We start from the raw sequence: 27003 nt of genomic DNA on the forward strand, positions 1-27003 counted from the left end.
TGTAGCTCACGAAAGCTTATGCTCAAATAAATTGGTTAGTCTCTAAGGTGCCACAAGTACTCCTTTTCTTTTTGCGAATACAGACTAACACGGCTGTTACTCTGAATGCTGGGAATAGTAGTCTTATTGGGCTTTAGCCTGCTTGCCTCGTTCTGGACCAGGGGTGGGCAAACTGTGGTACCGGAGACGTATCTGGTCCTTCAGATGTTTTAATCCGGCCCTCGAGCTCCCTCCGGGGAGCAGGGTCGGGGGCTTGCTCCATGCAGCTCCCAGAAGCAGGGGCAGGTCCCTGCTCTGGCTCCTACAAGTGGGGCAGCCAGGGGAATCCACATGCTGTCCCCACCCCAAGTGCCGCCCCTGCAGCTCCTGTTGGCCAGCAAACAGGTCCAATGGGAGCTGCAGGGGCGGTGCCTGCGCAGATCCACCTGGCTGTGCCTCCCCGTAGGAGCCAGAGAGGGTGCATGCCACTGTTTCTGGGAGCTGCTTGAGGTAAGCGCCATCCAGAGCCTGCATCCCTAACCCCCTGCCTCAGCCCTGATCCCTCTCCTGCCCTTCAAACCCCTCGGTCCCACCCTCCTGCATCCCAGGGCCTGCACCCCCAACAGAGCCCTCATCCCCCCGACCTGCACTCCAGCCCAGAGCCCCCTCCTGCACCCTGAACTCCTCATTCTGGCCCAAACCTAAAGCCCTCACCCCCTCCTGCACTCCAACCCCCAATTTCATGAGCATTCATGGCCCACCATACAATTTCCATACCCAGATGTGGCCCTCAAGCCAAAAAGTTTGCCCACCACTGCTATGGAGCATTGCATGCAAGGATCTGTAGTTTTGGGTGGGGTGGGGTGGAGGCTGTGCTGTGCTTCTGACTTAAATGTGAAGGTGACTCCCATTTTATATCAGGTGTAGGGAGTCTTGTTTCCTATGCTGTTATTCCCAGAATCACCCAGATTCATAGGTGCTGGAACTAGGGGTGTGGGGCATGCCACCGCAGCCCCTGACTTGAAGTTCCATCATATACAAGGTTTTAAGTGTGGGTCAATGGCTCTCAGCACCCCCACTATGCAAATTGTTCCAGCACCCCTGGGCTGATTTTCAATGGAATCTGTGCAAAGGTCCTAATAACACTTCAAGGGTCCTGAAATCATCACCATCTTTCACAGCATCACAGTAAAGTTCAAGTAGGGTGTCACCATACTGCATTTGAGAGGAGATGATATTTTGATAGACATGGTGTTAACATGTCAATGCAGCCTTCAGACAGAGACATCATTCACACTCCAGTTTTACCCTTTCACACAAGTCATCAGGCCCTCAGACTTTCTCTAAAATGTCATCACTTCTGTCTGTTCTGCAGCCCTGGGTACAGCCAGCTGCTAAAGTGTTTAGCAATCAGGCATGAGGCAGGTGGGTTTGAAAAACACACAGCTGCTGCACTAGCTCAGGCTAAGTCTGCTTAGGTTTGTAGAAACATTGGGGGAGGTAAGCATAGAGGCTAATAGTTATCATTAGTAGCAAGAGCCTTACATCAAGTACTACTTTAACTCTCTGAGGCTGCTTTTTTAAATCTTAAAATAACACAGAACGTGTCAAAAAATTTTAAATACTTTTCTGAACCACTTAATTAATCATAAATTATTTCAGTCCTATATGTGTCTGGCTGGTTTTGTCAGGATACAGCCAGCATTGTGACCAACTCTAGGCCGATTACGTTGTGGCTTCAATGAGCCAGGCATTACTTGAACTAATACCTGAGCTATTCCCAACATCTGTTGATGCAGGAGAAGATGAAAACTCATGACAAAGTCAGTCATAATCCAAGAAAAACTGTATCAGTGTCTGCAGCATCACTGCAAAACACCTGCATCACCCTAGTTACTAAATGCAGAATTATTATAGGCACTGGATTGCCAAAGTTACAAAATCCAAGTATACCAACCACAATATATTTTTCCTAGAATAAACTAAATTGATGGCCAAACCCTGAGAATACTAGCCAGACATCCATAAATGGCTAATTAAATGGAATTTTATCATGACTCTTCAAAGGCACAAATAGGAATTATTCCATCTCTCAAGATTGTTGTTTCTCTTAAAGCTACACCTGCGGAAATCAAATGATTGTATGATAATCTCAGCTTTTAAGTATAAAAAGTAAGTTTTTAGCCCTCACAATTGTAGAGGAAAGTTTGAAAACATGAACAGGGTGCCCCCCTACAGATGCAGGAAATAGAAGACAAAAAGAAGCCAAAGTGCATTTTTTATCACGATTTTAAGTTGTTCTGGTGTTTTCTTTTGGCATGCTTGACTTATGATTTATTGAACATTAGGAGTTGGCCGCAAGATTCCCCCTTTGCACCTTTGAACATCCCCCTCTAGACACTTCCAGGAGAGTCTGAGCAGACTCACGCTCTCTCAGTGCTGGTGCGATCACACAAGCCACCATCAGACAGTGCCACGTCACTCCCCCAGATTCTGTCAGACTGTGTTTGAGGATTGGCTGACGGATATAGGTGTGGCGAGCGCTGGATGGTGATTGGCTGGCGATTGCCAATGGCTGCTGTTGACCGGCAGACGGCGGAGATCCGTTGGCGGTTGATTGGTGGTTGGAAATCGATTGCCGGGTGCTGATTGGCTGGTCGGTAGCAGTGAGGGTGATTGTGTGATCACGGCCCTGGCTCGGACCGGCGGCTCGTGAGGGGGGTTTCCCCATCCCCTCTCCCGCCGCTATGCTGGGCACCTTCACGGCGCTGCTGGGGGCGCTGCTGGTGCTGAGCCGCAGCCCGGTGCTCTCCTGCCTGCTCACGTGCGGCCTCTACCTGGCGCTGCGGCTCTTCAGCCTGGAGCCCGTCTCCCTGCCGCGGGCCCAGCACATTCTGCAGCCCCGCGGCACCGCCGCCCGCATCGCCCACCGCGGCGGCGGGCACGACGCGCCCGAGAACACGCTGGCGGCCATCAGACAGGTCAGCCACCGGGACACCCCCCCCCCCCGCGGGCCTCTGGGACACCCCCCCGGGGGGACCTCTGGGATGCCCCCCTCGAGCCACTCCCCCTGCTAGCACACCCCTACCTTCTTCTTACTGAGCCTGCTGCACCCCTCGCTCTGCCTGCCCCCAGGAGTGCTCCCCCGCCCCCAGAGGTATTGCTCCGTGGGGACCCTGTCCTTTGGGAGACCCCACCCCTTCCAGGAGTCACCTGGCCCACCCAACTGACCCTGAGGCCCTTGCCTTAATCTTGGGACAGGACCCCCAGAAGCCGTGTCCCTTTGGGTGCTAGGAGTTACTGTTCTTCACCCCCTGGACCATCTACTTTTCCTCAGTCCTTGGCTTCCCTGTCCCCCTTTCCTCCCATAGCAGTACCTGCCAGGGCCATGGTTCCCAAACTCTTTACTAAAGCCACCCACCAGCTGCGTTTTGCCACCCACCTTTACGTCCATACACCCTCTAATCTGGCACTGCAACCCTAATCCCAGCCTGGCGGGGAGGGGAGGCCCTGGGAGTGGGGGGGTTGAAGAGTGAAGTGGTGGCAGTTCCTGTCCCATGGGGCTGGGCCCTGCTCCCCGGCGTGGCGACTTGGCACATGGGGTCATAGCGCCACTCAGGAGGAGCAGGTGGACCAAATTTGGGTGAGTGGCATTGTGGCCTAGTGCCCCTTGTATTTGACAGGGTAGTCAGCCAAGCAGAAGTGGCATTGCCACTCCATGTACCAGGTTGCAATGCCCATAGCGGGGAGCTGGGCCCAGTGTTGCAGGACAGGAGCCCCCGTTATGGGGTGAGTGCATAATGGGCTTATTCTCCAAACTCTTCCCTCACCTCACTGGGTTGGGAGAAGTGTATGTTTGCCTAGGTCCCTGTGACCCATCGAGAACTTTATCGCAACTCACTGGGTCATGACCCACCCTTTGGGAAACACTGTTCTAGGGGTCCTCTCAGCTGGAGGTGCCTCCCAACTTGAAATAGTCAGTGGCGGGGAGAGACAGAAAATTATGGACAATATGACATTAACAGATGCAGGGCCATCCCAGCTGCTGCCAGGATGGTACCGGGGCGGGCTTTCTGCTACTTCCACAAACTCCAATTTTGGGGTCGTATTTGGAATAAATAGCTCTACTTCCCCCCTCTGCTTTCAAGGCAGCAGAAACTTAAACTGGACCAAATTCCTGTCAGTTTCACTGCCTCCCTCAGAGGTCTGAATAATAGAAACTGAAAGAGTGGTCTGGTTTCACTTGGCTGTTCTTTGAGAAAGCTATGAGCAGCAGAAATAGGTGTGTGGTAAAAACTGTATATTACTTTTTTGCTTTTAAATCAGTTTGGCATAGTAGCGAACAGAATAATCCAATTTTGTTTTTTCACATCCAATTCCAAATAATTCTAACAAAGAGATGCCAACAACTTAAATGGTAATTTTATAAAATGTATTAATGTCTTCGATAAAGAATACCTTCACTTGTCAAATTATGAAAGGGAGGAAAGTGATGGTGGCGGGCACAGCTGATGTTCCTAAAACTCATGCTTTGGGGTTTCAGCCAGCAACGCCCCAGTGGCTAGGATGGGATTTTTCCCTCCCAGTGTATTCTGGGAGGTTTATCTCCTCCTTCTGAAGCATCAGGGATGGACACAGCTGGAGATTGGACACTGGGCAGGGTGGGCCAGGGCTCTGACCTGGCACTGAGTATTCTGTCTCTTTCAGATGTGTAGCTGGCTGGTTCTTGCTCAGGTGCCTCAGGTCTAACTGATTCACATATGTGGATTAGGAAGGAATTTTCCACCAGGTCAAATCTGCAGCGACCTTGAGGTGTTTTTACTTTCGTCTGCAACATGTGGGTCACTTGCTGAGATTATCTGGGTGTACCTCATTTAATCATTTCTGTGCCACTGCAGTGGCCTCAAGCACTGATGCATCTCAGTCCCTCCTGTCCTCAGCCTGTGGCAGAGAATAGTTCAATCTCCTGTGGGTCTCATTTACTTGGTCTCATTTCCATTGCTGGATTTAGTATGTGGGTGCTGTTGGTGGCCTGTGATATGGTGGTCAGACTAGATGATCTAGTGGTCCCTTCTAGCCTTACACTGTATGACTGACTATATTTTTGTTTTAAAATTTTAATAGCAAAATTTATTTATAGGAATATCTGCAGGGAGTACATATCACCAGAAATCAAATCATAGCAGTAAAATTCCACAACAATCAAAATGTCAACACTTACTGTTTTTCCATTTTTAAAAATCATAAACAAATTGTTGCCTGAAATCAAGCAAAAGATTGCAATTAAAGGTGTTATAAACAAATAAAAGACTACAAGCAAATGGGAGTGAGTAGTGCAAACTAATCAACAAACCATAGTGATTAAGTAGAGCAGCTAAAACCAAACAGAAACAACAGGGGAATTATTATGTACATACTTGTGAATCATTGTGTAAATATAGTAACCAACTGTTGCCCAAGACACTCCAGAGCAAACTTGGTACACAACAGAATGAATTTGGAAATTACAGGGTAGATGCTGTTTACTATTCTAACGTCAGTGTTGTTCAGCTACTCAGGCTACACTTCTCCCCAAGGAGATAAAGGGAAGAAAATTCTGGAAATGTCAGTAGTCAAACTCTTCTTGCTAAATATCTCAAAACATCTCTGTGACTGAGCTACCATATCCTGTAAATATAAGCCCAGCACCATTTAAGTGCTGAAAACAGGAGATCTGTACAAAAGGCATATCTTTCTGGGAATGGGGAAGAAAAGGGATGAGCAAAAGAAGGGAAGATGGACTAGTCAAGAGCAAAAACTATGCATGCTTTCCACCCTCTGTATTGTAAAAATTCAGTTTTAGGATGTCTTGGGCTAGTCATTCTCTAATTCTGTAAGGCCTGTCCTAAGATTGGGCAAGTACTATAAAACAAGAAGATAAAACAGGATCATTCTAGATCAAGGGTATTCAACTTTTCATTGTGTGGACCACCTTCCTACTTAATCATAATCTTGCCTCGTCTCCTTGATGACTGTTGTATAAAAGTTGTATGTGTACAGTTAACATTAAGATCCAGGTAGCTCTCTGATTTTATGAACTTGCAAGTGTACAATAGAAACTGATCCCACTATCTCCCAGTATTGTGGAGAAGGGTACAAATTCCAATCACTTACCCACAGGCAGCTAAAACTTGTAATCTAGTAGTCCATCTTGAAAACAGTGTTCCGATTTTCTAGTTTTGATCTTGTCTCAAATAAATTAAAATAATTTTTTTGCAGATATGATTATCTGAAGTTACTCTCACTTTTATTCTCTTGTTTTCATAAAATCAAGTGGGATTTGATTAAATTTGTCTTTGTTTTCATGTCAATCAGAATGTCCCTGCCACCACTATCTTGAAACTGAGATTATGTAATTTATTTCAAATTCAAGTAAAAATTACCAGATGATATAAAGCTTGTTCACAAAGTTGCTGGGTCCCCCCCCCCCCCCCCGCCCAAAAAGGGAGAATGGGAATCTCTTCCATTTTAATTTTACAATAGAAATGTTTAAGATCTCAAATACTGTATTGGATGAAGGGATTAATTCAATCTATCATCAGAGAAAGAAATATGGTATGAAGTCTATATTTAAAATACCTGGTATTTGATAGACTAGGAATTTTTTTCAGGGGAGAAAAAAAGCCACAGTGAGGGATCCTTTTCCTCTGCTGTTAATAACAGTTGCCCCATGTCATGCCTGCTATGCGTGGTAGAAAAGTAAGTTGCCAAATTCTCTTCTATTACATATCTTGGTTACTTGGCCCAAGATAATTGGTTTCCACCTTAACTCAGCCAAATTCCCACAAGCCTGGACTGCTTCCCAATTAAGATCCATTGCCCTGACTAATTTATCCTGATAGGATAAATCCATCTAATTTATTTACTGTGGCTAGGCCATGGGTAACCAGGACATCACCAGCTGGCTGTGGGGTAGAGATAGGGTTGAGTTCCTTCCCTTCATGTGTATTTTGCTCAGCAATTTACCATTTGGAGTATAGGACATATCTTCATATTAGATCTATAAATACAGGCCTCATAAGAATTTAGCTAAAGCCCACTGTGTTTTGTGGGCTGACAAATCTTAGAGAATATAGTAGCCTGGCATCTGTATTAGAATACAAAGTAAGCATTGTAGCACCCACCTTTATATTTAAATAGTTTTTGTCTTTCTTTTTTGTTTTAAAGGCAGCTAAGAATGGAGCCACAGGCGTGGAGCTAGACCTTGAATTCACTGCAGATGGCATTCCCATTCTAATGCATGATGATACAGTAGAAAGAACAACTGATGGGTCTGGGAATTTACGTGACTTTACGTTTGAAGAAATTAGGAAGCTTAATCCATCTGCAAAACATAGACTATGGTAAATGATCAGCAACAGTCTACTAGTACTTCTACTTGTTTCTGAAAATGTTTCTACAGTACCAAAACAACCATCATAAATAAAATTTGACTTTGACCCATCTGTGACTAAAAACCCCTTGAAACTTTCTAACACACACGTTGTGCCTCCTACCCATGTTGGAAGCAGATCAGAATCTGTCTCCTTGCCCCTTCTTGGAGTGGGAACCATGAAGCAGAACTGAATGATTTTGATTTTAAGGATGAGATTCTCCAACATCTAATGCATAAGCAGTGTTAATCTCAAATTAATCTTGACCAAACGCTTTTTAGGACAGGGTTTGGTCTGAAAAACACTTGATATATTGGGACTATTGCTACTTTTCAAAGCTTACTGGGGTAGCTATTTCTAAAGTAAATTTTATTGACACATCTCTTGATTAGATTTGTTTATTTAAATGATCATTTGTATCTTTGTATGAATGGTGGGATGACTCATTTTTTCTAAAACATAAGGGTTAAACTGTTGGAAAGGAATTACTTGGAGTTCTAAGAACGTCTCAGATAAGACCTTTGATCTTGACATAAGGTGCTAATTATTTCCATTCTTGCAAAATGTAGGCAAAGAAATATATACACTTGCTGGAATATGTACAAGAAGAAGTCTCCTAAAATGTTACTGTGAATGATTTTTTTTTTTGAGGGATCTCCATTAGTTTATACATTTGGTGTTTTTAATTTAATATACTCTACACCTCGGCACAGTTCAAATGGAATCTTTCCTTCCTCTTTGTTCTTGGAGTTCTCCTGGATTGGGTGCGTTCCACTGAACTTTTCATACCTTTCTGTAGGAGAGATTTCCGTGGTGAAAAAGTACCAACTTTGAAAGAAGCCGTTATGGAATGTATGCATTATAACCTCATTATCTACTTCGATGTCAAAGGCCATGCAAATCAGGTATTTTTTGCTAAGAATGCTTCACTCACCATTTCATTGGATTGCTCCCATTGAAGTCCATGGCACTACTCCCTTTAACTTCAGTGAAAGAGGTCTTGGGCCTGTTTTTGCAGAAAGTTAAGTTTGGTTTTATAAAACTGAGACAACTTTTTCATGCTTTATTCTTTCCATTCCATTGAACAAGGACGCTGACAAGCGTAATTAGAACATGGCTCACTGGTATGTTGGGCTCTGGTAATGTCACAAGCATGCACTGAATCTAAGTGAATGAATAACTGTGTCCTCCCTGCCACCTAGTTGTGTGGAAGAAGAGAAATCACGATGGGCTATCCTGCTTGTCTGTAGTAGTTAGCATCATGACATGGGGTACTTTTGGTAGGTAATGGTTGGCTTGTTCATAAACTGTATAGTTTTTCTCTGACATGATATATAGAAAAAAAGTTTTCTTTCAAAACCAAACCACAGTTAATGCTGCAAATGTTTTATAGCAATAGACCTTGTCAGGGGTGTGTATCTCTTAGCACACTTCCTGGCTATTGAAAGCATTCTGCCTGAGGCATGCACAGTATGATAAATACTGTACATCCTTTTATGCTGCAGTCTATGAATGTTGCATAACAAACAATGTCTATGGACCTTGAGCTGTAGACAAACTTAAATGCTGCTTTCCTCCTTCCCCTTTCTAATTCCAACCCCCCAGGAAAAACAACAACGCACTTTAGTGCGGTCTTTCTGTATCCTAATGAACTCTTTAAACTACAATGTTCCTTCTATGTATTTATCTTTCATTGATAGGCAGTTGATGCCCTAAAACTCCTCTATCTGGAATATCCTCGTTTGTACAACAGTAGCATTGTCTGCTCTTTCATACCAGAGATAGTCTATAAGGTAAAACTTCCTAAAGGTTTATTTTGTTTTTTTAGTTTTATGTACACCACGTCACAATCACTGTAATACGATGAGTATGCTGTTGTGGAGAAGTGCAACTCCAGAGTACATGGGGATCATTCTTAAGTAATTAAGAACACACTTAAAAGTCGGTGTTGGAATGAGGGGAGGACTGGGGTATTCGATTCTCAATCCTCATATACCCCCACTCACCATTGCCACCTTGTCAGACCCTTCCATACTGATTAGATAAATCTTGAATAACTCCCCCTCCCCTAAGAATTACACTGGTAAAGGTTCATTAGCTTAAAATTGACACTAAGTGATATTGACACTGAGGTGCCAAGGTATCTATTAACAGATTACACCGGTGTCAGATTATTATAGAAGTTTAGTATATATTCAAATAAATTGTCTCCTAATTCCCATTATTTGTCATTCCCTTCCTCCGTGTGCATGGTTCCCTTGCTCAGCTATTTCCCCTCCCTTCTTACCTTACAGAATCATAGGCATTCCTGAATTTTTCTCTATTTTTGTCCTCCTCCTTTGAGTCTTTCCCTTTTGTTCCATATTTTCCTACTTTCCTTGCTTCTTCCTTTGCTATCTCGTTGTCTCAGCTACTTCCCCTTCCCAATCCCTTGTTGCTTTACTGTCCTTCCATCCATTCTTCTGCTTCAAGCTCAGTGGTAAAGTGAAATTAACAACACACTTGAAGCAAGATACTAGTACTGCTTTGTGTATTGTTAATTTCATTTTACTGCTTGCTCTGCAACAGGATGGGGTGGAGCTGAAATTAAACATGCCTGCACTGATGCATAAGTTCCTGGCTAAGAGATTGGTAACAATGGGGACCTGTGTGAAGTATGAGGGTCAGTTTTTTGTGTGTGTTTGTTTTTTAATTAAGATTTTTAGTAACTTTCTATTTGTATTAATACCTTATTAAAGTTAAAAAATAGTTAATTCTAACTCCTCATTTTCCATTTATGCTGTTTGTTATTTTGCATGCTTCACTAAGCTTGGCTAGTGAAGATAGATTTGTTCACACTCTACCTCCTGCACTAGCAGGATGTTGCAATGTTTGGGATGTAAGCCGTGCAAGGAAACGTCCAGATCTAAACATTTAAATAGCATGAAAACACTTTTCTTGGGTCTTATAAAACAACATCAGTGTTGGGCTTATGCTACTTAATAGCAGTCAAGAGCCTCAAGTTAAATAGCTGAAATTCAGTTTCCTCTGTTTACTTGTGAGGCCTCGGTTTAGGGTTAGAGGATTGCTCTGTAACAGCTGATGACATCACAAGGTATTACCTGAAACAGGCTCTTTAGTAAGTGTAGGGGAAACTGCATTAATATAAATGCACTGGCAAATTTGAACTATTAAACCGCTTTCCATTAATGATTTGGGATATTAAGATAAAATTCTTTATTAAGGCTTTGCATTTCATCTGTGTGTATAATAAAATAAATAAATGATAGAACACAGACCAGTTATAATTATGTGGCAATCTGTAGATCCTAGTTATTAGAAAAATTGAAGACACTAAGTTTCAGAAACTGCTCTTTGAAACTCTGTATTTGGTAGTGTTAAATTGGCATTTGCTGAAGTGATTTTCAATACAGTTCAGTCTGTTTAATTTAAACACAGCTTAGTCAGTGAGAACACACTGGGTCAAACAACCTTTAGAGAATTTACAAACTGGTCTAGATGAATCACAGAATATCAGGGTTGGAAGGGACCTCAGGAGGTCATCTAGTCCAGCCCCGTGCTCAAAGCAGGACCAATCCCCAACTAAACTGTGTAGCCTCCTAAACAGCATGCTAAGCTGTATTTATACAGAGACTAAAGTTGTACACTTGTCAGTATCTGCATGTCAACCATTAACTTCTAGCAAGTCAAAGTTTGAGACTAAGGACCCTACCTTACCTTCTTTGCACACAGATAACTCCCATTGACTTAAATGGGAGTCTTGTGTGCACAAGCAATGTAGGATTCAAGCCTTAACATAAGTGTCACTTGTTCAATAAAGGGATTACCAAGGGAAACAATACAAGCAGTTACAATAAATAGTTTCAAAACCAGGTTAAACAACATCTTGGAGGAAAAAGAACTCTGCTAGAAGTGCAAATTCACAAACTAGTGCCTCTCATCCCTTCATCTTCAAATGTTCCTGTTTGCAAATCAGGTAATAATTCAAATCCATCCATCTAATCTAGAGTGTAGCCCTGGCAATTTGGCATCATCTGCTAAGTACAACTTTCTCACCTTGGTCTTCCAGATGAGGCAATCTGATAGGAATGTTGTTACAGCGTTAACACACAGGCCCTGGAGCCTTAGTCATTTTGGAGATGGGAAGCCTCGTTTTGATTGCTTTTGGAAGCATTATGGATATATGATGATGGACATCATTCTGGACTGGAGCTTGCACAACTTCTTGTGGTACCTGTGTGGGGTTTCAGCTTTCCTCATGCAGAAAAATTACATTTCACAGTAAGTGCCGAAACATACATTTTCAGGAGGAGCTAACGTATCCAGAGGTAATCGTGTAATAAAATAGGGAGGAAGAGGTAAAGTGAGACCATGATTTAGAAGAGTCTCATGTACACGAACACCAGAATCTCTAGTGAGCGTACTGTGTGCTGTTTTAAACAGGTCTCCTCTTCAATAATATATGCAATTTATTTTTTCATATTTATAATCTTTGTCCTCCCCATTCATATTTTTACCCCCAGTGCTACACCTTAAGTTAAAAGAGGGAAATTTGTTGCTGTTGCCTGTTTGTAAAGAGATATTGTAGAAAGGTGGAATGTGGTCACTGCAGAGCAGGTAGTCAATAGGCAGACCGTAGGCCAAATCCAGACCTCCAGATGTTTTTGAACAGACAAAGAAGTCTTAAGTACTTATTATCATTATTACTGTTTTTTTCTGGCATCTGGACCTTGACTATACTTGAACCTAGAAATGTGGACCTTTACAAAAAAAATAATTGACTACCCCTGCTGTGGAGAATGTATATTGTATAGGAAAGCTATTTGTTTTAGCCTGTGTTCATGGTAGTCTTGGTGTTCTCCTAACAGCATCTTTGTTCTTTACAGAGAGTATGTGAGGCAGTGGTCTTCACGAGGCGTTCAAGTGGTTGGCTGGACAGTGAACACATTTACAGAAAAAATGTACTATGAGACCATCCTTGAGACCAGCTACATCACAGACAGCTTGGTAGAGGACTGTGATCCTCACTATTAGACTTATGCTGTATGGGACTCTTAAATATGCCATCCTGGTTCAGGCAGATCAGAGTTCAGCACCAGAGGGCTCCAAAAATGCAGATGAAGCTGCTTACATAGGTTGGGTTTTTTGCTTGTACTGTATGATTGGATCTTTAATCACAGCAAACCCTTCTGTCACACTACTAGACAGAGGCTGAGTCACAATCAGCATTAGTGCTGGGGAGAAATGTTGCGTGCCTCTATCAGTTTTGATCAAATGATTTGGTAACCAGTAGTACAGGCAGGTGGCTTATAAGTCATCTAATCAAACTGTTTCTTTACTTGATGTAACCCTTGATTTTAAGTCGCCAGCAGCTTTTGAAGGCCTAATTTTAAATTGTAAATTAAACAATCTGCTCCTCAAATAAATAATAGTGGGGGGTACCTCTACCGCAATCTTAAGAGCAGATGGTAGGTGTATTCCCATACCATAACTTTGAATACAATATGGTCAGTTAATGTAGAAGTGAAGTATTTTCACTCTCTAACAGGCTGGAAAGGATGGATATTCTGTACTCTTACAGTATGGAGAGACTATAGGTGTCTCTCTTCTGGGCAAATACTGCACTAAAACCTTGTGGGTAAACTTGAGTATCTCCTTTTACTTCAGTCTTAAACTTGACCTTAAAAAGGGGTGAGGGAGGTTAGAAAGGTTCTTCCTCCTGATGATGCTATATCTGAATCATTATTCCTAAACAGAGGCTGTGGAGCTGCTGTTAGCCATAGGCTAAGCAGTAGCTGAAACACTTCTTTTGTTTTGTTGCTGCTGCTAAATTGTTTACACAGATAAAGGGATAGAAGGGCTTTGTGACGGGGTTCCCACACCACTCATGGCACAGCCTCCTGGCCACTATGGGGAGTAGCTCTGCCAGGTGCTGTACCCTCCTCAGCACTCGCTCTACCCATCTTCTCTCAGCCTGCAGCATCTTCTGGTTTGTGGCTTGGCTCTCCGGCCAGGTCACTCAGTTCCTCCCTTTCCAGGGAAATCACAGTCCTTCTAGACCAGCTGTCTGTCTGATGTCTCCAGTGCTCTGTGTCACTACCCAGTGGCTGGTAGGGGAACCCAGGCCCGCCCTCTACACTGGGTTCCAGCCCAGGGACCCTATAACATGCAGCCAAGGCCTGTACTGTGCTAGCCCTTGTTGCTGTTTTCCTGGGCTTCTTCCTACAACCTTCCTCCTCACAGGAATACTGCAGACTACCTCCCTGTAGCCCCTTCTACTCTCAGCTCCTGGACTTTATAGAGGCCCCGCCTGTTCCTGCCCAGCTGGGCCTGGTTTAATGAACCCCTGCTCCCTAGCTCCTCCTGCAGATGAAGCCTGGGGAGTCAATTGGCCTGCCTGGTCATCTTCACCCCTTCCAGTCCTGTGTGGGGTGGACATCCCATCACATACTCTGTTCCTCCGGCCTACAACCCACAGGGCTGTGGTGGCCTCCTGCCCTGCATTTCCCTGAGCTGTGTCCGCAGGTCATCCCTCTCTTGTTCAGTCTCCTCCACCAGGAGACACAAACTATGCTGGTTGTCCGGGGCAATCCTAAACTTTTCCTTTTGGAACTCCAGATCTTCTTCAGCTATTCACAGGGCTTGCTCTGCTACTGCTAGCTTCCCCTATAGCTCCTTCACTTGCCCCCACGGGCTCCCTCAGGCTTTGAGTTCCCACCATAATTTGCTCTGCTTCAGTGTTCGTTCCTATGTGTGTGGGCCCTCTCCACCCCAGTCATCTGTTAACCTCCTTACTACCTCTTCTTGGGTGTGTGGGATGACCACCTGCCGGCTCCATAGTGATTGCTGCTGTCTCTATTCTGACAGTCTCTGGCATGCTTTGGTCCCTGGACACCCCCTCTTTATTATCTATTTCACTGGAGTCTATGAAATACCCCTTTGCTATTCCGCCCTTTCTTAAGAGGGCAGTGCCCCCTTATATGGCCAAGCTTACAACACCCAAAGCAAACTCTTTGAGTTGTGTTAGCAGTAGTCTTCCAATTGGCCTTCTTTTGTCCAGCCCCTTCTCCTGGGCTAGTCTTCACCTCATAGCTCATATGTGGGCATCCCTTCTTACTCCTGGGGGGATTCTGCGCTAAAATATTCAAAATTCTGCAGCAAAAAATTCTGCATAATTTGTCAAAATAATGCAATAAAATCACACCAGTTTCAATTGTTTTGGTGATTTTATTTCAACTACAATACAGAAAAATCACAATACTATTATTCAGCATTTCCTAAACACATGAAAGTTAAGTTACAAACACTCGGTAACTAATACCCTGCATTCCAGTTATAAACCTAGATTTTCATTTAAATTACATTGCAGAACACCAAACAGGAAAAAAAAGAAGGAAAGAAAAGTAGAATGTCATTTTAAATTGCTCAGACTTTCACACATGAAAATCATACAGTTTTGCTAATCATCGTTCTGGACCTGGCTGGGTACTTTGGGAAGGGGCTTGGTTCTGATTGTCCTGACATTTTATTGACTGTTTGGTAAATGTTTTATTTGCCCTCAGTCTTTTTTTTTTCTTCTTTCTTTTCTTTTCTTTTTTTTTAAATGGGTAAGTATCATAAATCCTGAGCTGTAACCTAACCCCACTGTGCCACTTTGGCACAGGAAAAAAGTGAGCACATAGATCTTCCTCGCTGCAGATTCCCTTACTGTCATTTATAATAAGGCTCCTTTATATCACTCTGGCAATGTAGGGGCCTTAAAACTTTCACAGGTTTTATGCTCCTGGGGGAATTGACTGAGAACGGGAACAGTTAACTAATAATAGCGACATTAACATTGTCAGGCTGCTACATTTCTGCCTCAGAGAATGAGATCAATTAACCATCAACAGCAACTTTAACAGTGTTACTAACTACACAGTCAGGCTGCTAGGGCCTCAGAGAATGAATCAATTCACTGAGGCAGGGCTGCTACGTTTGTGCCCCAGCCTACCTCCTGCAGAATAAAAAGCCCTACCCTTCCATGCCAGTGAGCTGCAGTAGCAAGGGAGAGGGACAGTCTCTCTCAGTGGCGCACACACACATGCCCAGCCTCCCTCCCTCCCACCCGCCATGGTGATCACGCATGCCTAGCCTCCTCTTCCCCCCTCCCCCCAAGGCTGCGCCAGGCACGCTGGAACAGATGCGCTACTGGGGAAGAGGCATGTGTTCCCCAGCAGATTTTTTTTTTTTGCATTTTTCTGCACAGGGGGCACAGAAAAATGCAGGCCATATGAATTGTGCGCCCCCACAGGGGCACAGAATCCCCCCAGAAGTACCTTGTGTAGCCAAGCAAAACATGCCCCTCCTTTTCCTATCCCCACAGGTAGGACTCTTTAGGGCTTTGTTTTCCTGCCTTCTGGGTGAGGCTTCTTGTCCCTGTAGAAGTAGGGGCATTTCCTTTTTTAGGCATATGTAGGCATAAGACTGCTTTGGCTAGCCTCTGGCCTCCTTGCCCTGGCACCTCCCTTCCAATCTCATTCCCTGCAGCCTCTACTAATTTCTTCCCACGGGACCTTAAATAAATACAGGTGCTGTTCAGCCAGCCGTGTCAAATAGTCTTGCAGGTACCCATGTGCCTCCCACTGCCTCTCTTGGTTCTCCAGCACTTGCATCAGCTGGATCTGTCCCTGCTTTTTGTCAGTCCTCTTCTGCAGGGGTACCGACTCTAGAGTCCAGTCTGGGAGGTTACAAGTGCTCTCTGCAAAAAAGGCTTCTGCGTACTGTGGCTCCATTGTCCCCTCTTTCTGTTATGGCTCTCCACGCGTGCTTGTATGGGTGTGAACACCTTATGCATTCCTTTACAGTCCGCTCAGGTCTCTCAACCTCCCCTTGTATCTGGGTCAATTGTTGCACAGTCTTTCACACAGGGCCTTGTATCGGGGTGACTCTTTGCCTGGCCACTTGTGACTGGGTTCCTTCACCGCTCGTGGCCGTCCTGGGGATTAGTTCTGTCAGGTGCTGTGCCATCCTCAGTGCTCTTTCTACCTGTCGTCTCTCAGTCTGTAGCCTCTCTTGCTCTCGGAGTGGCAGCTTCTGGTTCAAGGCTTGGCTCTTCAGCCAGCTCTCTGAGTTCCTCCCATTCTGGGGAAATCGCAGTCCTTCTGGACCAGCTGACATCTCCAATGCCCTGTGGCTGGTAGGGGAACCCAAGCCCGCGCTCGACACTGGGTTCCAGCCTAGGGACTCTATAACATGCAGCCAGGGCGTGTGTTGTCTTAGCCCTTGCTGCTGTTTCCCTGGGCTTCTTCCTACTTATCTGGGTTCACACTTCTGTAAAAATCAGAGTGGTTTAGACTTGCAATAAACAAGTCAGACAGTTCAGGGCTAGTTTATAGTGTGGCAGGTATGCATCATGTATTATGAGTAGCATCCATGAGAGTAGGTTTGATACCTTTTCTTAATGTTGTTCTTATGAGTACCACTAAATGATCAAACTGGCGTAGCTGCACCCTGGGTGGAACCTGTAGCTCAAGGAGAGAATTCATGAATGGCACAGCCCTGCAAGGATGCATGTGTGGGGAGGGGATAGAACTATTGTAAAATAAAGGGTGCCCAAGTATCAATTTTATGCCTTACCTCCAGGACAAAATGTCACTTCCATGTCATTTAAAAGTAGAGAGACTTAAAACCAGACTTAAAAGCAGTTGTTTACCTGCTGTTGTGGGTGACCACTGAGATGTAGCCGAATGGGCTAACTTTTAACCAATAGATGTGTAACTATCTACTTTCAGATTAAAAAGGTGATCGCATACTTGAGCATGCATGCTAGCCTCTTGCATTAGAACTCCACCTTCCCCTGTCAGCACACATACAGCACTGCACAAGTGGCGAGTCACTTTCTTGAGACTCAGGTGGTGGGAATTGAGTAGCATGCCCTCTCAAAGCTAGGATAACAGACTGAGAGGATCAACTTTCCAATTCACTCTATTTTGTATTTAAATGATGCCTGATACTCATATGCTACATGTCACTGTTGGGTGAAATCACTTTCTTCATAGGCTATAGCATATCTCATATGATCAATCAGGGATTAAAGTCTACCTCAATAGATTAGGTAAAGTCAGTGTTTTGTGCCCAATAACTAATTGTGTATACAGTTCTATATAGTACCACTTGACTCAGATGAAAGCTGCATGTAATATAGGAACTAAAAGTTGATTAAAGAAAGGATAGGTGCTCATGTGCATATTACAGCAGCAGTGACTAATTGTGTACTGCATCTGTGGTAGGACAATAGCTGTAAAACAAGTCCCTGCTGAGGAACTTCTATGAACTGACAAAGGTTGCTTATTTTCAAGAGTTACTCTTTCTCAGCCTTACCAGCCTGTCTTCAACCTAATCCTTGGTTCAAGCCAGCCATTGCACAGTGAATCAAAGGCTGAACTTGTAAGACATCTCCCGAAGAGTAGCATGATTGGTAACAGTATAGACACGTATGTGCTGAATCCACTTTTAATAAAATATTCTCTTCAAGTGACAGTTTGTTCTCTTGTGTCCTTCATTCAGAGGTCTGTAGAAAACTTAACTAATGTTAAGCAGAAAGCTTCCTTTCCCCGATCCAAGTTACTAAGATGTAGCTACTTCTACATAGATTCTGCTGTAACACTTGCCTCCTCATTAACTACTCCTAGACTGAGACTAAAGAATCTGTACTAATCTTATTGTAAGGTGAGTTGGTATGAGCTATTTTGTCTGGTAGCTGTCCTTACACTACCTTCTAATTAAAAGTCATGGAGCTGAATGCCATTAAGTGGAAAAAGACTAGTATTCTTTTCTTCTGCCATTATAAACAATGATCTTCCAAATATAGCTTGCTCAACTTAAGGTTGTCTGATGCTTTCCTCCTGAAGAAATACTTTAAAACACTGCCTGTGGCACTATACCATTACTGTAGTGGACAAGATGTTGATTCTTACAGAAGCTATACCTCAGGTAAGAAGTTAATGACAGCACATAATTTGTATGACAGTCTTTTAACACAGCAGTACCCTGGCAGAGTGGAGTTGAGCATCTTTCGTAAGTGGACCGGTGCCCATATGAGCAAGATGTACAGTGGAATGAAAATATTTTCCCTTAAAGCTTCTTAAACTTTGATCAAGTAAAGCACACGTAGGTTTGCTACTGTGAAGTTATCTTAAATGGGGCAAGCCTACTCAATTTTGTAATGTTAATGGTGGAGGGAAAAAAGCATCTTTCCTAGCGGGCATTAAGGTCATATACTTGAATAGATTTGGCAGTTGGGTCACAAGCTGCTGTTTTTGTGTACTTGGTTCTGGAAGGAGACATGTTACTCCTCACTTTAGAACTAGCTGCGGACCTTGGCTCAGGATTTTTATCTTTCAGTTTTATTTTAATTATAAAAAACATCTTAGGCCGTTGGGGTGGAGCAGATATGAGAATTGCAATGTGTTCTAGAAAACTCTTTTCTGGAATGTTCACTTAAGTTGGGGCTGAATGCATTTTGCAAATAAACAGTTGTAGACTTTGCCACTGCAAAACAAAGCCTAGACTTAAATATGTATGCATCAGGCCCCAGCACGAGGTGTACACTAGCAACACAGTACTTCAGTCTTTCATTGTGTAAAGCCTGTCCTCTTCCTACACCTTCAGCTGTTGCATCTCTCCAGCGCTAGCTTAGATTGTAAGCTCCTTGAGGCAGGTCTGGATTTTTTCCTGAAGCCTCAAGCACACTCATGCTATTGTATTAGGTAGGAAACAAATATAAAGAAAAAGCAAAAAATATAATCCAGGGAAATGAGTTGGGCAGGGGAGGAGATGTGAGATGACAACAACAGAAGAAATAAGTTCCCAGAGAAACAGTTACAACAGTAACCCCACTGAAGGGTAATTCTTACATTAGGAAAGCAGTTGGAAAAACTAGATGCCAAAGGTAGACATTTAAAAGTATCTAAGATATGAGAACCAAATTAAGATGGACAGCATAGCCAGGCTCGGGCTCTGCAGGTGGCACAGACTGCTGCAACAAAAGAAGCAGTGCAACATGCAGCCCAAAATCACCTGGATAAAATCCCCAACAAATATTTCCAGTGCATGCTGGAATAGCAAGGTGCTATTGACACTTTGTTTCCAATGTGTGCTTGTAGCTTAACATGTACCAGGTGGCAGCTGGAATTGCCACAAATATGAAGAAAAAGGATTTCTGGGGCAGCTGGTGTAAGTGGTAAAATCTGCAGCTGTGAAGTCATAACACACAAAAACCCACAACTTGGCTGACAAGATTAGAGTTTATTGCATTATAGCCATTCCAGAATGACACTTTAACCTCTGTCAAAAAAGGCTCAAAAGATGAGTAATCTGAATTGTGAAGAGAGAGAGACTGAGAGCAATAAGGTTCACACAAACAGTTTTATATTCACCATTCTGGGTCACAATTTACTGTAACAAATAGTTTTAAATAGGTTAGAATCCTTTTTATTTTATAAATACTTCATTTCTGTTTTTAAAAAATACAGCTAAGAACAGCCAGATCAAAGCAAGTCAAGTATAAGAATACCATCGAGGGTTGTAGAATTGTAATTTACATTTGTCATTAGACACACATTACATTGATACAATAAAAAATTCCTCCCTAACCTGATGAATGGTGGTCACTTGCTATATTTCAGCAAAAGATTTCATAGCAGAAGCTAGAGAGGTCTGCTATCATCAAGATTTCATTTTTTAAAAACAAAACAGTACAGTTCATTTACTATGAAATTGTAAAATTTAAACTGCAATCGACAAAGTGCATTTTCAGATGTGTTCTTGCTTTAATTTTTTCCCTTAGCGTCTTATTTGAAAAAGTCAGTCATTTCCAATGGGTTTCCAGCCATTACTGCAAAACAGTAAGGTTCTGGTAGAAGTACTTCTAGCAATTCGTATTTATATTTGCTTTGTACAGTTCATGGTCTAAAGTCCTTGTCGTCATCGTCCTGCATTTCCCATTCAGCCTGTTGTCTGGCTCTCAGAGCCAGTGCAAGGGTCTCAGAAATCGCTGGTCGGTGTCCTTCTGAGTCCGCTTTTAGCAAAGGAAGTAAAATTGATTTGGTGAGTGCACATATAACGTTAGCCCTCCATTTGTCAGGAAGTGCCTATGCTGTTAAATTAAACCATCTCTCAAGTACAAGGAAGATACGTGTGTGTGCAAGCCAGATCAAGCTCATGTGTGAGATTCTATGCCTGCCTTGCTTCTGGCTGTGTGAAGGTTTCTAGGCCACCATACACACTTAATAACCCTCTTTGAAATGCAAAGTGAAGTACATCCCTTACTGTGATACAGTATTCCCTCCAGACCTACTCCCCTAAGAGGACATGAAGTTTCATTTGTTTCAAGGAATTCACTTTTCAGGTACAGATAAGTCTTCTGCCACATTTCAAAAGTACCCACTGATTTTGGATGCCCCATCACATTCTATGACACAGCTTGGGCCTGATTTTCAGAGGCGCTAAGCTCACACAGCTCCCGTTGAATCAAGTAGAGCTAAGGGTGTACCAAAGTGGAGCCCAAGATGTAGAGTTGAGCACTCAAAAACTGAGGCATGAAAACCCAATGTCCGCTTCTGAAGATGTTAGCTTTAATGGCCTATTCTGATTATTTGTTCCTGCCCTTCATCGGAGTAAGACAGAATTCTGCAGCCATTTTGGTGCTTTAACCTACTGCATTTCAAAATCTTACTGAGCTGAACTTCTTCGAGTTGTTTTCTCTGTGTTGAGAGTTATTACTTACCAGGAGAAAGGCCAGTCTTTTCTGGTATCCCAGCAGAGAAGGACTGAAAACAAAATTCATAGTAAATCAGAATATTTACTTCCATGTGTTCCCACCAATATGCCTGTTACCTTTATGTTTAAAAGCAAACTTTGATCACTTAAACGTATCCTTTGCTTCTGCCAACCTTATGTGGCTTTGTGAAGAACTAGTTGGGTTTTGTTCTGAAAGCTTTTCTTGGTACATTTTTATATTAAAAATAGTTTTTGAGGTGGGTGGATAGTAGTGTCTGCAAACTGCGGAGGTCCTATTATCATCACAACATCCAAATGAAAACTACTATGTTCCATACAAGTACCCTTCTTGGCTGGCTTATCATACCTCAGCATAGAAGTCTCTTCCATTTCTCCCAAATGGCCTTTCTAGGGAGGCTGTCATTTGCAGAGCAGCTTGTCTAGATGGCTGGTACAAAGATGAACTCCTCTGGAAGAGAGCACATCAGATTACTATCAGAGGCTTGTTCACCTGCACATCTACCAATGTGATATATGCCAACATGTGCCAGCAATGCCCCTCTGCCATGTACATTGGTCAAACTGGACAATCTCTACATAAAAGAATAAATGGACACAAATCAGATGTCAAGAATTATAACATTCAAAAACCAGTCGGAGAACACTTCAATCTCTTTGGTCACTCGATTACAGACCTAAAAGTGGCAATTCTTCAACAAAAAAAAACTTCAAAAACAGACTTCAAAGAGAGACTGCTAAATTGGAATTAATTTGCAAACTGGATACAATTAACTTAGGCTTGAATAAAGACTGGGAGTGGATGGATCATTACACAAGTAAAACTATTTCCCCATGTTTCAGAGTAGCAGCCCTGTTAGTCTGTATTCGCAAAAAGAAAAGGAGGACTTGTGGCACCTTAGAGACTAACCAATTTATTTGAGCATAAGCTTCCGTGAGCTACAGCTCACTTCATCGGATGCATTCAGTGGAAACACCCATTGTTTCATGTTCTCTATGTATATAAATCTCCCCACTGTATTTTCCACTGAAAATACAAAAAGAAAAAGAAAAAAGAAAAGAAAAGAAAAATAAAAAATCTCCTTCTGTGAAGCACTGAGCGACGCTATTCCTGCCATCACAAGTTAGAGAACAGCCCTCAAAACATTTTATAGAATCATAGAAATCGCAGGGCTGAAAGGGTCCTCGAGATGTCATCTAATCCAGTCCCCTGCGCTAAACCAGGACCAAGTAAACTTAGACCCCCCCAACAGGTGTTTGTCTAACCTGCTCTGAAAAATCCTCCAGCGGCAGGGATTCCACAACCTCCCTTAATACCCTTTTCCAGTATTTAACAATCCTTATAGTTTGTCTCACCACAATCTCCCTTGGTGCAGATTAAGGCTATTACTTCTTCTCCTCCCTTCAGTGGACATGGAGAACAAATCAGTCACCATCCTCTTTATAACAGCCCTTAACATATTTGAAGACTTACTAGGTCCCCCCAACTTGGCTTTCTTTTCTCAGGAATAAACGTACCCAGCTTTTTTTAAACCTTTCCTTGTAAGTCGGGTTTTCTAAATCCTCTCTCATTTTTGTTGCTCTTCTCTGGACTCTCTCCAATTTGTTCACATCTTTCTTAAAGTGTGGTGACAAAAACTGGACACAATACTCCAGCTAAGGCCACACTGGTGCCAAATAGAGCAGAGCAATTACCTCTCATGTCTTACATATGACACTCCCGTTAACATACCCAAGAATTATATTAGCCTTTTCTGCAGCTGTATCACATTGTTGGCTCATATTCAATTTGCGATCCACTACAACCCCCAGATCCTTTTCAGCAGTACTGCTTCCCCATTTTGTACTTGGGCAAATTGATTTTTTTCTTCCTAGGTGTAATACTTTGCACTTGTCTTCACTGAATTTAATCTGTTGACTTGAAACCCATCGTGCAATTTATTAAGATAATTTTGAACTCTAATCCTGTCCTCCAAAGTGCTTTGAGTTCATTAGCTCAGGGACAGGCATCTCCAGCTGGCTTGGAGATGATGCAAACAGGTCTGCTTAGGCAGGTCAGTACCTTTTATTCAAGAATTGGTGCTACAAAGTTTTATTTGGCTTCTGTCTCCATCTCGTGGAGATATTGTGAAATAACAATAGTGCTTTTGGCATACACTGTACAGAACCTTTTGTTAAATAATCTCAATGACAGGTGAATCTCATAACCCCCAATTTACAGATCGGGAAACTGAGGCACTGATGTAAATTACTTGCCCAAAGCCACCCAGCAAGTCAGGAACAGAATTCAGATCTCAGTTCCAGTTCCTTGCTCTTACCACTATGCTATGCTGGTGGTCTGTCTCCTGTTTTCTGGATTGGCATATTTGGCCCTCTAGAGTTACATTGACAATTCATCGGTTACCACAAAAATCTTTTATTGCTTTCGATACAAATAACTAGGTGGAATAGAAGAGAACTGTGCATTGCAGAGGAAAGACATCAGAGCTTGGGCAGCTGCACTAGAAGCTGTAGCAAGTGGCCTGCTCTGTCTATGCTGCTTGAGAATTTGGATGCACTGAGCTTCCTGAGATAAAAAGAGTTTATTTTCTTCTTTGTGTCTTTGGTCTCTTTTCCTTTGTTTACTCTTTTACTATCTTTTTAGCTTGCTTCCCTTTCTTTCTGGTGGCTTTGTGGGGGGTGACATAGGAAGAGAGGGGAATCTGTAAAGAAAAGCAGAATGGCTGTAACAGAGAAACAAGTGGTCTTAGTATTAAAGAGCCCAGAGGAGAGTTTTGAAGATACAGCATGTGATTAACCAGCCCAATGGTAAAAAGAAATTAGACAGGAATATTCCTGTCTTATTTCAGAGCTCCATGCATCTATCCCAGCAGGATACTGAGTGACAATACACAACCACCAGGTATAGCATATCAACATCAGAACAATTCTCCCAGGCTGAATCCGCTCTAGGGACGGACTCTTACCTTGGCCTTGTCTAGGCTAGGAAAAAAGGGTCCTTTTTTCAAGTCAAATTAACTCAGCTGAGCTCATTTAAAGATTGAAAACCCCAGTTCAGGCTAACCATGACGTATTATATTCCAGCCAAAAGGTATTAAAAACTGTCCACATTCATGTTGAATGGGGTTTTCTGTGGAGTAATAAGCTCCTGTGACCTAGCTCAGTTGACGGTGAAGGGGAAAGCACCTTTTCCCCTAGTCTATAGGAGGCCTGAGAATGGATGAGCCCTTTTGCGGGTGTGACACCACATCTCTGTTAGGAAGGTTTTACCTATGGCTTTGTAAACACCAACAGGGAGATTGTCTTTACTTGAGATTTTTAGCTTAGGCTGATCCCCCAGGTAAGTTAGAAGTGCATTGGCATTGTCCAGACTAACCTTTGCAAAGGTGTTAACAACTAGAGTGGATGTACCCCAAAATGGTGATTGATTTATAAAATCAGCAGTTCATAGATAGGGTTCCCTTCTGGCCTTATGATTATTTATCTAAAGAATGTGAACATGGAAACACCCACGCCTTTGAACTGACCTCTTGTTGTTCTCCTTTTGGTGGGCCTAGTTTTGATGTCTGCAGTGCACTTAGTTTATTAAGCAAAAACATTTTATCCTTTCCTTCCTAGAATAAAGAAAAAAAATGAATGTTAGTGTCAAGGTTCCTCCCCCACTCTGAACTCTAGGGTACAGATGTGGGGACCTGCATGAAAAACCTCCTAAGCTTATCTTTACCAGCTTAGGTCAAAACTTCCCCAAGGTACAAAATATTCCACCCGTTGTCCTTGGACTGGCCGCTACCACCACCAAACTAATACTGGTTACTGGGGAAGAGCTGTTTGGACGCGTCCTTCCCCCCAAAATACTTCCCAAAACCTTGCACCCCACTTCCTGGACAAGGTTTGGTAAAAAGCCACCAATTTGCCTAGGTGACTACAGACCCAGACCCTTGGATCTTAAGAACAATGAACAATCCTCCCAACACTTGCACCCCACCTTTCCTGGGAAATGTTGGATAAAAAGCCTCACCAATTTGCATAGGTGACCACAGACCCAAACCCTTGGATCTGAGAACAATGAAAAAGCATTCAGTTTCTTACAAGAAGACTTAATAAAAATAGAAGTAAATAGAAATAAAGAAATCCCCCCTGTAAAATCAGGATGGTAGATATCTTACAGGGTAATTAGATTTAAAAACATAGAGAACCCCTCTAGGCAAAACCTTAAGTTACAAAAAAGATACACAGACAGAAATAGTTATTCTATTCAGCACAATTCTTATTTCAGCCATTTAAAGAAATCATAATCTAACACATACCTAGCTAGATTACTTACTAAAAGTTCTAAGACTCCATTCCTGGTCTATCCCCGACAAAGACAGACTATAGACAGACCCACAGACCCTTTGTTTCTCTCCCTCCTGCCAGCTTTTGAAAGTATCTTGTCTCCTCATTGGTCATTTTGGTCAGGTGCCAGCGAGGTTACCTTTAGCTTCTTAACCCTTTACAGGTGAGAGGAGCTTTCCCCTGGCCAGGAGGGATTTCAAAGGGGTTTACCCTTCCCTTTATATTTATGACAGTTAGTAACCTGAGTGTGCATATTAGTCCTAATGCAATCGCAGGGCTTGTCTACACAGGGAAATTGACCAGGATAGCAATTACAATCGAAGTGGAATAATTGTGGAATAAAATCACATTTATTCCAGAATATCTTGTCCACACAAGAGTTATGCTGGCACAGCTATAACAGAAATTGACTGGCATATGTATAGCAGAATAATTTCCCAGAGTAGATCAGACCCAAGTTATTCTAACTCCATTAGTCAAAATTGTTATCTCTAGGTGGGCTGTATCCCCAAAGGTTTACTGAGGAGGCGGGGAGAGAAGCAGCCTGAAGCATTAGCTTTCCCAAAGCCAGCTGAGAGAATGCAGAAGAGGGAGTTGTTATGCATATAGTTACTGTCTCAAATCCTGCAGGAATCTGATTAAACAGATTACGTAGCTACCCTGCAGGGGAATTGGGGGCGGGGGGAGAGGAGAAGAGATGAAAACATCTCCTCCAGCTGCAGGCAGACAGACAGGAAGCCTGCAGTGCAGCCCCTCTGCAGTCACTGCTCTAGCCAACAGGCTGTATCTTTCTGCCTCCATCAGGGTGGTCTGGGCCACTAGAACAGATCCAGTGGTGCCCACATATCAGTACATTCGGAGCCAGCATGGAGGCCACCTCCCTGGCACGTGATAATTCTTATTCTTGCGCCCAAGGAGCATACACAGGACCTTCACCAACTGCTGAATTTCACCCAAGATCACTTCTACACAGACTTGACATGCAGAAAATAGGCCCCACATCCCAGCTTCAGAAAGTGAGTCAGCTCTGGCAGCTACTGCCCTCTCCCTAGCAAGCCCGCCAGCTCTCCAGACTAACCAAATCCTGCTTAGCCCAAAGTCTCAGGGATGGGGGCGCATGACCCAAAACTTTCACACAACTCAAGGTGCTACTCTAAGTCTGTCTTTATTGTCACAAAAGCCTTTGGGATGATGAACTTCAGACCCCTCCTCACACATACCAATCAAAAAGCATAAAAATCATATTTACGAAAGTAAAACTAATTGTACTTTTATTTTCACAAAGAAAATAAAGCAACTGCTCTATGGTGTTTTTTTTACAACACCCAGGCTTTACTGTCCTATTAGACATTAGCATTAATGGGAATGGCATTTGCACTGAGAAGACTATACCCACCAATGCAATTTCTGTCTATTTAGAAACCAAATCTAACAAAAAGACACACAGTTTGCAGAGCTGGATCAGACTATTAATCCTGAAAGTACCATAGCCTGACAC

General features: G+C 43.1%; 2 protein-coding genes across 13 annotated transcripts in view; one reads left to right on the forward strand and one right to left on the reverse strand.

Moving 5' to 3' along the window:
• Window positions 1-2647: 2647 nt before the first annotated feature.
• GDE1 (glycerophosphodiester phosphodiesterase 1) lies at window positions 2648-17912 on the forward strand. Of its 2 annotated transcripts, XM_073362306.1 has the most exons (6): window positions 2648-2960; window positions 7186-7361; window positions 8191-8296; window positions 9092-9184; window positions 11461-11672; window positions 12278-17912. In XM_073362306.1, exons 1-6 carry the CDS (start codon window positions 2727-2729, stop codon window positions 12423-12425), a joined length of 969 nt encoding a protein of 322 aa, XP_073218407.1. In that variant the 5' UTR covers window positions 2648-2726; the 3' UTR covers window positions 12426-17912. The 2 variants fall into 2 exon arrangements, with proteins under 2 accessions (XP_073218407.1, XP_073218408.1); XM_073362307.1 differs by lacking the exon at window positions 9092-9184.
• Window positions 17913-19659: 1747 nt separating this feature from the next.
• TMC5 (transmembrane channel like 5) overlaps window positions 19660-27003 on the reverse strand; it is a 50729-nt gene continuing 43385 nt past the window's right edge. For 8 of the 11 annotated variants that reach the window (XM_073362301.2, XM_073362295.2, XM_073362300.2 and 5 more), the window contains 4 exons: window positions 24698-24784; window positions 21520-21621; window positions 21160-21202; window positions 19660-20451 (listed from right to left, as the gene is read on the reverse strand). In XM_073362301.2, coding sequence (XP_073218402.2) covers window positions 20336-20451; window positions 21160-21202; window positions 21520-21621; window positions 24698-24784 — 348 coding nt within the window. In that variant the 3' untranslated portion in view covers window positions 19660-20335. Of the gene's footprint in view, window positions 20452-21159; window positions 21203-21519; window positions 21622-22782; window positions 23873-24697; window positions 24785-27003 lie in introns of those variants that run through there. The other 3 variants (XM_073362302.2, XM_073362304.2, XM_073362305.2) reach the window with 3 other exon arrangements.

The sequence above is a fragment of the Lepidochelys kempii genome, chromosome 10, assembly GCF_965140285.1.
Source record: "Lepidochelys kempii isolate rLepKem1 chromosome 10, rLepKem1.hap1, whole genome shotgun sequence".
NCBI lineage: Eukaryota > Metazoa > Chordata > Testudines > Cheloniidae > Lepidochelys > Lepidochelys kempii.

Excerpts from the sequence above, each read along its gene's own strand:
- GDE1 (XM_073362306.1), top strand. The coding sequence starts at position 2,727 with ATGCTGGGCACCTTCACGGCGCTGCTGGGGGCGCTGCTGGTGCTGAGC. Across the intron at positions 2,961-7,185 it reads CGCTGGCGGCCATCAGACAG|GCAGCTAAGAATGGAGCCAC; the intron begins GTCAGCCACCGG and ends TTTGTTTTAAAG. Across the intron at positions 11,673-12,277 it reads CAGAAAAATTACATTTCACA|AGAGTATGTGAGGCAGTGGT; the intron begins GTAAGTGCCGAA and ends TGTTCTTTACAG.